This window comes from Salvelinus fontinalis, chromosome 22, assembly GCF_029448725.1.
Source record: "Salvelinus fontinalis isolate EN_2023a chromosome 22, ASM2944872v1, whole genome shotgun sequence".
Classification (NCBI taxonomy): domain Eukaryota; kingdom Metazoa; phylum Chordata; class Actinopteri; order Salmoniformes; family Salmonidae; genus Salvelinus; species Salvelinus fontinalis.
In genome coordinates, this window is record NC_074686.1 from 35,670,677 (window position 1) to 35,684,299 (window position 13,623).

The window sequence follows — 13,623 nt, forward strand, 5'->3', positions numbered from 1 at the left end:
TCGAGAGTCGAGTGAAGTTCCTTGAGGGCCATCTTGGTGTTCACTTGAGGGGGAATGTACACAGCTGTGACTATAACTGACGAGAAATCTCTTAGTAGATTGAATGGCCGGCATTTGATTGTAAGGAATTCTAGGTCGGGTGAATAGAAGGAGTGATGCATGGAGAAGCCCGGTGACTGGACCGAATCCGACAACATATCCCGAGAGAACCATGTTTCTGTGAAACAGAGAATGTTACACTCTCTGTCTCTCTGGAAGACAACCCTTGCTTGAATTTAATCTACCTTCTTGTCAAGAGACAGGACTTTGGTGAGTAGTATACTCGGGAGCGGTGAGCGATGTGCCCGTTTACGAAAGCTAACCAGAAGACCGCTCTGTCTGCCCCTTCTGCGTCGCCGTTGTTTTTGGTCAGCTGCTGGGATTAGATCCATTGTCCTGAGTGGTGGTACAAAGAGAGGATCTGCTTCTCTGCCTCTAACCCTATTACAGGAGCTGAGTCACTGGCTTACTGGTGCTCTTCCATGCCACCCTAGGAGGGGTGCGTCACTTGAGTGGGTTGAGTCACTGACGTGATCTTCCTGTCTGGGTTGGCGCCCCCCCCTTGGGTTGTGCCGTGGCGGAGATTTTTGTGGGCTATACTCGGCCTTGTCTCAGGATGGTAAGTTGGTGGTTGAAGATATCCCTCTAGTGGTGTAGGGGCTGTGCTTTGGCAAAGTGGGTGGGGTTATATCCTGCCTGTTTGGCCCTGTCCGGGGGTATCATCGGATGGGTCCACAGTGTATCCTGACCCCTCCCTTCTCAGCCTGCAGTAGTTTATCTGTCGGGGGGCTAAGGTCAGTCTGTTATATCTGGAGTACTTCTCATGTCTTATCCGGTGTCCTGTGTGAATTTAAGTATGCTCTCTCTAATTCTCTCTTTCGAAGGACCTGAGCCCAAGGACCATGCCTCAGGACTACCTGGCATTCTTTCTGTCCGCAGTCTACCTGGCAGTGCTGCTGCTCCAGTTTCAACTGTTCTGCTTGCGGCTATGGAACCCTGACCTGTTCACCGGACGTGCTACCTGTCCCAGACCTGCTGTTTTCAACTCTCTAGAGACAGCAGGAGCGGTAGAGATACTCTTAATGATCGGCTATGAAAAGCCAACTGACATTTACTCCTGAGGTGCTGACTTGTTGCACCCTCTACAACCACTGTGATTATTATTATTTGACCCTGCTAGTCATCTATGAACGTTTAAACATCTTGGCCATGTACTGTTATCTCCACCCGGCACAGCCAGACGAGGACTGGCCAACCCTCAGAGCCTGGTTAGTCTCTAGGTTTCTTCATAGGTTCCTGCCTTTCTAGGGAGTTTCTCCTAGCCACCGTGCTTCTACATCTGCATTGCTTGCTGTTTGGGGTTTTAGGCTGGGTTTCTGTATAGCACTTTGTGACTTCGGCTAATGTCAAAAAGGCTTTATAAATACATTTGATTGATTGATACATATGAATCAGAAATGTATCAAACATGACAGATGATTCAATTTCTTGAGGGAAGCGGTAAGTATATCTCAGAATGATATTGAGATAAAGGGGTTAAAAAATGTATTTAAAAAAAAATAATGATATGTCTCTGCTTGTATCAGATAGCCAGCGGAGAGAAAACAGAATACACACCCTATAGATCCCACATCACATCACAGTCCTTCCACAATTCTTGGTAACCCCACCAAGCATACCTCATATGACAATAATAGCAGAGCAAATAAACAGCAACTTCATACAATAATGAATGAAACCAGTCATCACACAGAGGATTTGCAAGAGTTTGTATTCTCTTCCAGGGAAGGAGTGCAGAGGGTATGAATGTGTGGTGTTCATATACACACTAGTCCAGCTCCAATGAAACTTCAATGCATTTATGAAAATAGAGTCGGTTGCAGTGTAAAACACTGGACCATAGCGGGAAGAGAAAGAGAGAAAGGGAACAAGATAAACAAACAAACTCTGCAGCATAACACACACAACCAAAACTGTCACGCCAATCAATAGCTCCTTCCCAATAGAGCTTAAAGAGCTCTTTTATCTCCTCCTCCCTACTGCTCATGTGCTCTTAAAGTGGCAGCGCACTTAAGTGCAGGATTTTGCCACAGTGTTTTAACTGAGGATGGGAGAGGAACAGAAGATTCAGATTACTGCCCTTGGGCTTTTCCCACACAAGGGGATCAACCTGGTCAGAGGGGTGCATCAAGTCCAACACCTTGATTCTCTGGAGACATTTGAAATATGGGATGATGACATTGTTGCTGTTACTTACCCACGGTCAGGTAAGACCATGCATCTGACATAGGTTATCAGCCTGTACAGTACTTACTGTAGAGTGACATATAGGCTACACTACACAATCTATTGAATTCTGCATGAATTTAGGTATTGTATCGTGAATGTGCAACATGATCTCACAAATGCTGTGATTGTATTTCTTTAAAAACACAGGAACTACATGGACACAGTATATTTTGTCCCTATTGTATCATGGAGATCAAATGACAGAGGGAAGTAACAAATCAATCCAGGAACTGGTGCCCTTCCTTGAGAGAAACATAAGTCAAATAGACTACAACAGCAAGCCATCAACAAGAACATTCGCGTCTCACTTACATTTGTCCTCGATCCCTCAAGGACTGAGAGAGAAGGGAAAGGTAAGAGAGAGAAATAACATGCAATGAATGCAAAACAACAACTGCCAGTGAAACCCATGTTTTGATAATTGTTTAAATAAAACTGTACGCAGACAGAAAATGTTTTTAAAAAGTCTTCAGAGACTGTACATTTAAAAAAAAAAACTGGATGCCAACAATGAGATTTGACAGATTATTTAATTTACATCAATTGAATCTACAATGACTGTATTCGTTTTGTATTGTGGTGTTGATATATATATTGATAAGGCTGCATTCTAATTGGGTCAATTGTTTATTAAGGTGATCTACATAGCCAGGAACCCAAAGGATGTTGCTGTGTCCTTATTTCATCTCCAAAATTTCACGAAAGTCCTTAAGAGCGAACCTGACTTTAATACATTTCTGATTCAATTTCTCAAGGGGGAGGGTGAGTATATCTCAGAAGTTTAAACACCTTTTTCACCGATTCAAAACATGTCCAAAGTGTCAATGTGAAATACCCTAATAATGTTTCTTTCTTAGTTCTCGGGGGCTCTTGGTTTGATCATGTTGCTGATTGGTATGCTCACAAAGATGAATTTGACATCCTTTCCCTGAGATATGAAGATATGATCAAGGTAAGTTAATTTCCATAATAGATGAGATGACATAACAGTGGATAATATACACTGAGCGGAGCAAACATTAGGAACACATGCCCTTTCCATGACATAGACTGACCAGGTGAAAGCTATAGTCCCTTATTGATGTCATTTGTTAAATCAACTTCACTCAGTGTAGATGAAGGGGGGGGGGGGGATACAGGTTAAATATATTTTAAGCCTTGAGACAACTGAGATGTATTGTGTATGTGTGGCATTTAGAGGGTGAATGGGAAAGACAAAATATTGAAATGCCTTTGAACAGGTTATGCCAGGCACACCTCTTTGAACGTGTCAAGAACTGTAACGCTGCTGTTTTTTAAAATGCTTAACAGTTTCCTGTGTGTATACAGAATGGTCCACCACCCAAAGGACATCCAGCCAACTTTCGACACCTTGTAGAATGCTTTCGACACCTTGTAGTCCATGCCCCGACGAATTGAGTCTGTTCTGAGGGGAAAAGGGAGGTGTTCCTAATGTTTTGTACACTCAGTGTATTGCTGAGACTAGTAATCAAACTATTACAATTGCTTTCAGGACACACGAGGTGCAGTTGTCAGGATATCAAACTTCTTGGGAAAAAAGCTGGATGACCAAACCATTGACACAATCGTGGACAAATCCTCCTTCAAGAACATGAAGGAAGACCCACAGGCTAGACGTGATAAACAGCATCCAGCATTTTTTGAACAAAGTGGATCCTTTATTAGAAAAGGTATGGCATCTATGTGATCCACATTATAAAAAAGATTGCGTTAGTCATGAAGTCAATTTCAACTATTGGTTACAGAATTCAACAAGGAAAATATCACTAAAAATAATGCCCTCAAAATGCTGTCTGTTTTGTCTCTGACCAGGGAAGGTTGGGGACTGGAAGAGTAAGTTCACTGTGGCCCAGAGTGAGAGGTTTGACCAGATCTACATGGAGAAGATGAAAGACGTGCCTCTTGAATTTGACTGGGAGCTGTGAAAATAGACATGTCCTGGTTACATGATGAAGATCTTCATCAACTTGGCTGAAGATGTCAGCAAATTGATCCAGATCAACAACAACAAAAAGTTGTTGATCTGTAGTTGTCAAATTGGGCTTCAGTTGTGCGAATAATTCCAAATATGTCACTTAAAGATGTTTTGAATCTAGGCTGACTAGATTGGAGGAAATAGCTGCCCAGCTGCAATGATTGTGAAAATAAACAAATGCAATTAATTACAAAATATTATTAAGATGCGCACATAATTCATATCTTCCTAAACTGTTACTAATAAATAATTGATATCTTATTATGATTCGCCCCATGTTTTGTGGAACTACAAAGTGAGGAAATGGACTACAGTACCCAAAAGGCAATGCTGGTCTTCAGCCTAATGCACAGCTTCATTTCGAGACCAATGATTTTGTGGTCTCTGTCTGTACTGTATTTATTTTGCAATAATGTAGATATGAACGATACTGCATCCTCCTGTGATACCTAGCTATCCGTCCATGATTTAGGCAAAGCAAAGCAACGTTGACATTTTTACAGAGGGGCAGACTGTCTGGCCAGCTGACCGTATCGGCAATGAGGGGTTTGTTTTCCTTAATAACAACAAATAGTTAGCTTCATCCACCCATGTTGAAGCGAGGAATTATGTTATAACGTTTATGATGTGGCAAACAACACCTGTAAACTGTATGTCAGTGTCAGTCTGTCGAATGAGTTAACGGACTCAACTCTAAACTAAAGCGATTTAACGAGCTAGCTGTAAACATCTGTTTACTTACTTGGTAACTAGAGCTAGCTAGCAAGCACTGACAAGAAGACAAAATGTGGCAAAGCGTTGGTCTCACTGTGCTGGTAATTGTGGCCACCCTTGTGTGCGCGTTACTCTTCATGGTTTTTGGTAAGTAACAAATGTGTTACATTCGTTGTTTTTCAGTTTTCTTGAATGTTGTGAGATTAACGTTACTGAGATTTGACGAGAACTTCTGACACAGCTTCGAAATGTATCAGCTAACCGTTAGCTACAGTAGCTAGCTAGCGTTGCCATTATAGCTAGCTACTGTACGTATTCAAGATCTCATGTTAGCAGCTAACAATCTTTACTTAGGAGCAGTGACTGTGCAAGACCTCAATACACATCATGGTATTATAGGTTCGTAGTTAGCACCTCATAGCTGTTATGAATTGGTGGAGGTCCTGGGCCGGCGTGGTTACACATGGTCTGAGGTTGTGAGGCCGGTTGGATATACTGCCAAATTCTCTAAAATGACGTTTGAGGCGGCTTATGGTAGGAAATTAACATTAAGTCCTCTGGCAACAGCTCTGGTGGACAACTCTTGCCAAGTTAAAAAAAACAAACAGTTAAACAGCTCTGGTGGACATTCCTGCAGTCAAGCCAATTGCACGCTCCCTCAAAACTTAAGACGTTTGTGGCGTTGTGACAAAACTACACATTTTAGTGTGGCCTTTTATTTGAATGATCATGCTGTTTAATCTGCTTCTTGATATGCCACACCTGTCAGGTGGATGGATTATCTTGGCAAAGAAGAAATGCTCACTATCAGGGATGTAAACAAATTTAAGATTAGTAAACTTTTTGTACTATAATATTATTTATTTCAGCTCATGAAACATTGGACCAACACTTTACATGTGTGTTTATTTTTGTTCAGTATGATTTGTTTTGCTGACACTCCATACTGGACCATATAGCCTACTGGCTACTTTCACTCCTTTTTTAGAGAAGTTTTTGCTTATAATTTATGACATTTGGTAGGACATTTTAATAATTTCTGACATTCGGTAGGACATCATTTCTGACATTTGGTAGGCCATTTGTTTGTCAACTATAAGTTGGATAAATTTAGCTTCTCCTCTGTCATAACTTGTTGTCCCAGAAGACTAAATAAAGTAGTTATCACCAGAATAATGTCATACATTGATAGAATGAATGCATTAGTAATCTAGTTAACACTGGTAAAGTTGTCTGTTTCATTTAGGGACCGGGGAGAAAACACAATAACTCCAAAACAGTGGAAAGATTGGTCCTGTGCAAAATGTCATCAGTTTGACCGGTTTTAAAGAAATGAAAAGCTGACTTCAGTTTGTCTGGAGACAACACATTATACACATATTCATATTTTCTCAAGAGATGCTGAAAGAAACAAATTATATTTCTCCAGTCCTGTTCCCGAGACAAAATTAACATTTATTGTATCATTTTACTGCAAGAAATGCACAATTCTGCAGGAGTAAATATTATATTACACTTCTAACCCATATGAATTTAAATTAGGAATATTCTGTTTATTCATGGATACTAGTGAGTGGGATATCAAAGGTGCATGTAAACAGCTTATCCCGAATAAGGCCCTAAGCGGGATATAGGTTACTATCCGGAATACTGTGTGCATGTAACCGTGGTCACTGACTCAAATACAACAAGTTCATTATTTGATTCTTACGCACAGTGTTCACTTTCTCCTGCATGACCTTTGCTCTGTTTGGCCCCTCAGGTTGGTATGTTGTCTGGCAGCTCTTCCTGTCCAAGTTCAAGTTCCTGCGTGAGATGTTGGGCGACACCGGCTCTCCACAGGCCGAGACCCAACCGTCCGAATCCAGTAACGAACGTACCTCTCCTCCACCCCCACGCCAGAGGCCCAAGACTGCCCGCCAGAGGGCTGTTCCTCCTAATAGTACTACATAGATTACCTCACCCATCCGCTGGCGGCCACACCCTGTCCTGTTGTTCACCAAACCAGCCGTCCCACTAGGAAACAGTGGTGGACAAAAACCCCTTTAATAAATTGCATGATTTGGAATGGCATACTACTCCCATGTCCGTGTATACTGCTGCCTCTCCTGATGAAATCCACCCCTCCACTCTGCACTACTAAAGACATCCTTGTTGATGACACTTGACACTCTACTTTTCTCTCCTGGACACGTTCTTCTTACTAGACTAGGCACAGCTGCTGATATTATAAAGGGACAAGCCATCAAATCATGGAACATTCTGTATGCCACTTGTTCATGTTTCAAATAATTATTTTAGCTGTTCACCGTGTATGTACCGAGCAGCATGTCTGGTCTCTTCACCTGGCCTTCACTGACACTGCAACACGGTCACCTCTAATTGGCTGACGCTGTAACATGGTCAGCTCTGACTGGCTGACACTGTAACATAGTCAGCTCTGACTGGCTGACACTGTAACATGGTCACCTCTGACTGGCTGACACTGTAACATGGTCACCTCTAATTGGCTGACGCTGTGACATGGTCAGCTCTGATTGGCTGACGCTGGAACATGGTCAGCTCTGTGGACTCCCGAGGGGCGCAGCGGTCTAAGGCACTGCATCTCAGTGTTAGAGGCGTCACTACAGACCCTGGTTCGATTCCAGGCTGTATCTCAACTGGCCGTGATTGAGAGTCCCATAGGGCGGCGCACAATTGGCCCAGCGTTGTCCGGGTTAGTGTCGTCCAGGTTAGGTTTTGGCCGGGGTAAATAAGAATTTACACCGGCCCAAAAAAATAAGAATTTGTTCTTAACTGACTTGCCTAGTTAAATAAAAGATTGGCTGACACTGGAACATGGTCAGCTCTGATTGGCTGTCATGCTGCTGACACCTGCATTTGGAATCTGTTTCTCCAACAGCAGACAGCTGAGTGTGAGTTCTCTGTCGTGTGTGTGTATGTGTGTGTGTGTGTGTGTGTGTGTGTGTGTGTGTGTGTGCGCGCATGTTTTATGAGAGTGTGTTTATTTGAACATACGTGTGTTTGTAGTAAAGCCTATATTCAGACACATAGACAAAGTGTTGTATAAACAGGCTCATTTATCATTTACTTTCAGAGGCAAAATAACTTCTAGAAGAGAAACTGAATGAAACAATTTGCATAACTGACAACCGAAGTTCCTCCATGCCAGTAAATTTCACTTTATTTGTAACAAAAGTGCAATGAAAGGAATGTTATTTTTTGTTGTTGTTATTTTGTTGTTCAGACTACATATGCAACGGAACGGTTGATTACCCTTAAGACCGAGAGGGTTGTAATAACACCGTGAAGACAATGTCCAGGGGCTGTATTTGTCTCAGACTAGAATTGCTGATTTAGAATCATTCTTGCCCTTTAAATCACATTGAATACAAGTACATGGACAGGGGGGACCTGATCCTAGATCAGGACCACTACTCTGATCCACTTTATACACAGAGTTCCCTAGGAAGGCAACAAATAGGCTATTGCTCAATGCTCTGGCCAGCTAGCCTCCCCGAGGTGTTAACTGGGGTGTATTCAATAGGAACCAAACGGGGTGGACCTAACCTGAACTTGTCCGATAAGAAACATTTGTTTTTGTTTTTCGTTGCAAAACACTTTGCTATGGTATGCACTAATGAATACACCCCAGGGCTCCAAGCTACAGCTAGCATAGTTCCCTTCCCAGTGATGTGTGATCCTAAAACGTCAGCACTCCTACTCTGATGTGCTTGACACACATGGCCCCAGAGCTCCCCAGGAAGGCAATAGAATAGGCTAACTGAAGCTCTGGCTAGCTGGTTCCCAGTAGACGTGTAGCCTGGGCTCCAAGCTGCAGCTATAGTCGAAGGCCTCCCGAGTAGTCCCCTGAGCCTCTGTACCAGTGCCTGTCTAGATGGCATCCTTTCCTCTAGTTGGTCACATGGCCTCTGATCAAGTTATAAGCCTATAGCCGCACAGCATTGTACAAAAACTAAATTCAATTCTATGTGTAATGGTTTTTACATGTGATGCTGGTCAAATTTTTAAGTTTGTTTTGGCTATTGCTGTAATTTAGCCTTATAATAAATATATTTCTTAAACTCTGTGTAGAAATACATTTCTTTTAAATTTCATTTTTGCAAAGCTGATAACTGAACATTTTAAGAATCTAACATTGACGTAGACAGTTCTTTAGGGAAATTGTAATCATAACATTTTACTGTAGATTTAATTTGGTTAATGTCACGTCAACGGCTGATAACTTTCTCCGTGTGTTATTGTGTCTTACACATATACAGCCTGAATTCTGACACTATATCTGTCCCTCATTCTTTTGAAAGTCAGCCTTCGTTTAACCCTTTCACCCCATAGACGTACGTATTGTGGTTTTCCCCCGTCACGTTCATGTCATGTCTGCTTACGGGGACTGAACAACAGGAGGCAGTATTGTCCAGCATTGTAGAACAATGGAGTAAATCAGTCTTCAAAGAGTTTGAAACCAGCCAGTTTTAATTTGGGATGTCGCTGTATTTCAAGTGTATCAAGCTAAACTTTGTGGCTGTGTGATGTTGAAAAAAACCTTTCTGTCATTGTGAATGATTTGTATGAGCAGCCTTGACAGTTAAATGGGCTGAAATGACTCAGATACTCAACTACAATAAAGTACAACATTGAAATCCCAGGCATCCAGCCGTTTCATCCCTCCACATTCAACGGATGCTTCTAATTTCAAAACAACACTGAAGTAAATGGCTTTTGCGGCTTTATACTCTCACACTTTAACAGAAATGCTAATGAAGGCTCTTTAAATCCTCTCACAGTGTGTTTTGCGAGCTACTGTGCTGTCTGCAGCTGGGCCGTTTTTTTTAAAGAGCAGTGAGAGCCCATGCTGCGCAACAGCAAAAAAGCTGTAATTTCAGAGCCTGCAAATACTTTGCAGGAAATGATTGTGGTAAGCCAAGGAAATTACATAGACTCTCGACTCTTTCTATATATAAATCTCTCTGTCACTCCCCCGTGTGCTTGACTTGTAGCATTGCACATCATTTCCACGTAACCCTATCAGCCCTGAGACCCCAGTAAAAATCGGCTTTTCATTTAAACAGTTACATTAATGAGTTTTATTAACAAATGTAAAACATAAAAAAATAATAATTTGAAAGTCAGTCAAATCATAAACCAGATAAAAATACATTTATATGAACGCCGTGAGTACAGAAATTGTTTACATGTGCAAGTACAAAAACATGTTACGTATTCGTGTGAGTCTCAGCTTTTCATAAATCGCTTTTAATAGTTTGTAGCTCAAACCATTCTGACTCTACAGATGTTTTTTGAAAGAAGGCCCCGGCCACGGGCCCCTTCTGTCGGGACCTGCCCTCGTCTCACAAACACTGATCTAGCTCAGCCCCTGTTAATCACGCAGACTAATGGCTGGTGCCAGCGGATGCAGAATAAATAGACGAATCCAAACACACAATGTTTAAAAGGAATTAGAATTCCTAAATCACGCCGGCGCGATGGTGGGACTCATTGGGTTAACTGACCTTGTCGTGATTTTACACTCAACAGCCAGGTGAACATAGTAGCTGACTTGGTTGGCTGTTGACCAGCTACCCTGTACATCCCTCACTCATACATCCCCCATACATCCAGCCAAACACCTGTTTGGAGTTTCCTGTCAGGACTAGACAGTGTCTCATTGAGGAGCACAGACAACTGCCCAGGGAACAGCAGAGCACAGCTTAATCCATCTGCCTTTGTGAGCACCTAGCTTGCCTGCGTGACCCGCTGTTGTTCCTACACTGTGTGTTAGCGGTGAGCCAGAGGTGAGTTGTTTGGCAAGCTGCCTTCTCCCCCCTCACATCCCACAGACAGACAGGAGCTGCTGTTTCTTTCATTCACCCCCTTAGGTGAGTTCAGTGTGTCCCTAATGGCATCCTATTCCCTGTATAGTGCACTACTTTGGGCTCTATTCAAAAGTAGTGCACTATATAGGAAATAGGGTGCCATTTGGTTCAAAAGTAGTGCACTATATAGGGAATAGGGTGCCAATTGGTTCAAAAGTAGTGCACTATATAGGGAATAGGGTGCCATTTGGGATGTCTCCCAGGACTGTCAGTCCTCCAGTCCTGAAATAGCTCATTGATTTATCAAGCTCTTTCCAGTCTCCAGGTCTGCAGGTTAAGTCAGCCAAGGACCATTTCTTTCTCTTGTTTCTGAGCCAGCGACGCGATTTTCCTGGATGACATTTTTATCTGAGGATAAATCAGAGCAGAATCTTGTCAGCCAGGACCTGAGACTTACTTAGGGGAATGACACATCCTCCTGATTTACCGTGTTAGTCGGCAGCCTGGGTTTAAAAAAAATATATCTTTTTTTAATTTCACCTTTATTTAACCAGGTATGCAAGTTGAGAACAAGTTCTCATTTACAATTGCGACCTGGCCAAGATAAAGCAAAGCAGTTCGACACATACAACAACACAGAGTTACACATGGAGTAAAACAAACATACAGTCAATAATACAGTAGAAAAATAAGTCTATATACAATGTGAGCAAGTGAGGTGAGATAAGGGCAAAAAAGGCCATGGTGGTGAAGTAAATACAATATAGCAAGTAAAACACTGGGATGGTAGATTTGCAGTGGAAGAATGTGCAAAGCAGAAATATAAATAATGGGGTGCAAAGGAGCAAAATAAATAAATAAATACAGTAGGGGAAGGGGTGGTGGGTGCTGCTATGGTGACCAGCGAGCTGAGATAAGCGGGACTTTACCTAGCATGGTCTTGGTAGATGACCTGGAGCCAGTGGGTTTGGCGACGAGTATGAAGCGAGGGCCAGCCAACGAGAGTGTACAGGTCGCAGTGGTGGGTAGTATATTTATTTTATTATTTTTTTATTTTTTTATTTCACCTTTATTTAACCAGGTAGGCTAGTTGAGAACAAGTTCTCATTTGCAACTGCGACCTGGCCAAGATAAAGCATAGCAGTGTGAACAGACAACAACACAGAGTTACACATGGAGTAAACAATAAACAAGTCAATAACATGGTAGAAAAAAGAGAATCTATATACAGTGTGTGCAAAAGGCATGAGGTAGGCAATAAATCGAGTAATTACAATTTAGCAGATTAACACTGGAGTGGTGCAAAAGAGCAGAAAAGTAAATAAATAAAAGCAGTATGGGGGGTGAGGTAGGTAAATTGGGTGGGTAGTTTACAGATGGACTATGTACAGCTGCAGCGATCGGTTAGCTGCTCGGATAGCAGATTTTTAAAGTTGTTGAGGGAGATAAAAGTCTCCAACTTCAGAGATTTTTGCAAGTCGTTCCAGTCGCAGGCAGCAGAGAACTGGAAGGAAAGGCGTCCAAATGAGGTTTTGGCTTTAGGGATGATCAGTGAGATACACCTGCTGGAGCGCGTGCTACGGGTGGGTGTAGCCATCGTGACCAGTGAACTGAGATAAGGCGGCACTTTACCTAGCATAGCCTTGTAGATGACCTGGAGCCAGTGGGTCTGACGACGAACATGTAGCGAGGGCCAGCCGACTAGGGCATACAGGTCGCAGTGGTGGGTCGTATAAGGTGCTTTAGTAACAAAACGGATGGCACTGTGATAGACTGCATCCAGTTTGCTGAGATTTGTAGGGGTCCAGATTTTGCAGCTCTTTCAGAACATCAGCTGACTGGATTTGGGAGAAGGAGAAATGGGGAAGGTTTGGGCGAGTTGCTGTGGGGGGTGCAGTGCTGTTGACCGGGGTAGGGGTAGCCAGGTGGAAAGCATGGCCAGCCGTAGAAAAATGCTTATTGAAATTCTCAATTATAGTGGATTTATCGGTGGTGACAGAGTTTCCTATCCTCAGTGCAGTGGGCAGCTGGGAGGAGGTGTTCTTATTCTCCATGGGGCTTTGGTGACAAAACGGATGGCACTGTGATAGACTGCATCCAATTTATTGAGTAGGGTACTGGAGGCTATTTTGTAAATGACATCGCCGAAGTCGAGGATCGGTAGGATGGTCAGTTTTACGAGGGTATGTTTGGCAGCATGAGTGAAGGATGCTTTGTTGCGAAATAGGAAGCCAATTCTAGATTTAACTTTGGATTGGCGATGTTTGATGTGAGTCTGGAAGGAGAGTTTACAGTCTAACCAGACACCTAGGTATTTGTAGTTGTCCACATATTCTAAGTCAGAACCGTCCAGAGTAGTGATGCTGGACGGGCGGGCAGGTGCAGGCAGCGATCGGTTGAAGAGCATGCATTTAGTTTTACTTGTATTTAAGAGCAGTTGAAGGCCACGGAAGGAGAGTTGTATGGCATTGAAGCTCGTCTGGAGGGTTGTTAACACAGTGTCCAAAAAAGGGACAGAAGTATACAGAATGATGTCATCTGCGTAGAGGTGGATCAGAGACTCACCAGCAGCAAGAGCGACATCATTGATGTACTGTATACAGAGAAGAGAGTCGGCCCAAGAATTGAACCCTGTGGCACCCCCATAGAGACTGCCAGAGGCCCGAACAACAGACCCTCCGATTTGACACACTGAACTCTATCAGAGAAGTAGTTGGTGAACCAGGCGAGGCAATCATTTGAGAAACCAAG

General features: G+C 42.8%; 2 protein-coding genes across 2 annotated transcripts; both read left to right on the plus strand.

Annotated features, from left to right (window-relative positions):
* The first annotated feature begins 2,133 nt into the window (after window positions 1-2,133).
* LOC129820253 (amine sulfotransferase-like) lies at window positions 2,134-4,550 on the plus strand. The gene is made up of 6 exons (XM_055877293.1): window positions 2,134-2,306; window positions 2,476-2,681; window positions 2,964-3,090; window positions 3,186-3,280; window positions 3,842-4,019; window positions 4,162-4,550. The coding sequence occupies exons 1-6, from the start codon at window positions 2,147-2,149 to the stop codon at window positions 4,272-4,274; spliced, it is 879 nt and encodes a 292-aa protein (XP_055733268.1). The 5' UTR covers window positions 2,134-2,146; the 3' UTR covers window positions 4,275-4,550.
* Window positions 4,551-4,632: 82 nt separating this feature from the next.
* LOC129820254 (small integral membrane protein 13) lies at window positions 4,633-9,123 on the plus strand. Its single transcript, XM_055877294.1, has 2 exons — window positions 4,633-5,185; window positions 6,801-9,123. Exons 1-2 carry the CDS (start codon window positions 5,110-5,112, stop codon window positions 6,989-6,991), a joined length of 267 nt encoding a protein of 88 aa, XP_055733269.1. The 5' UTR covers window positions 4,633-5,109; the 3' UTR covers window positions 6,992-9,123.
* Window positions 9,124-13,623: the final 4,500 nt, after the last annotated feature.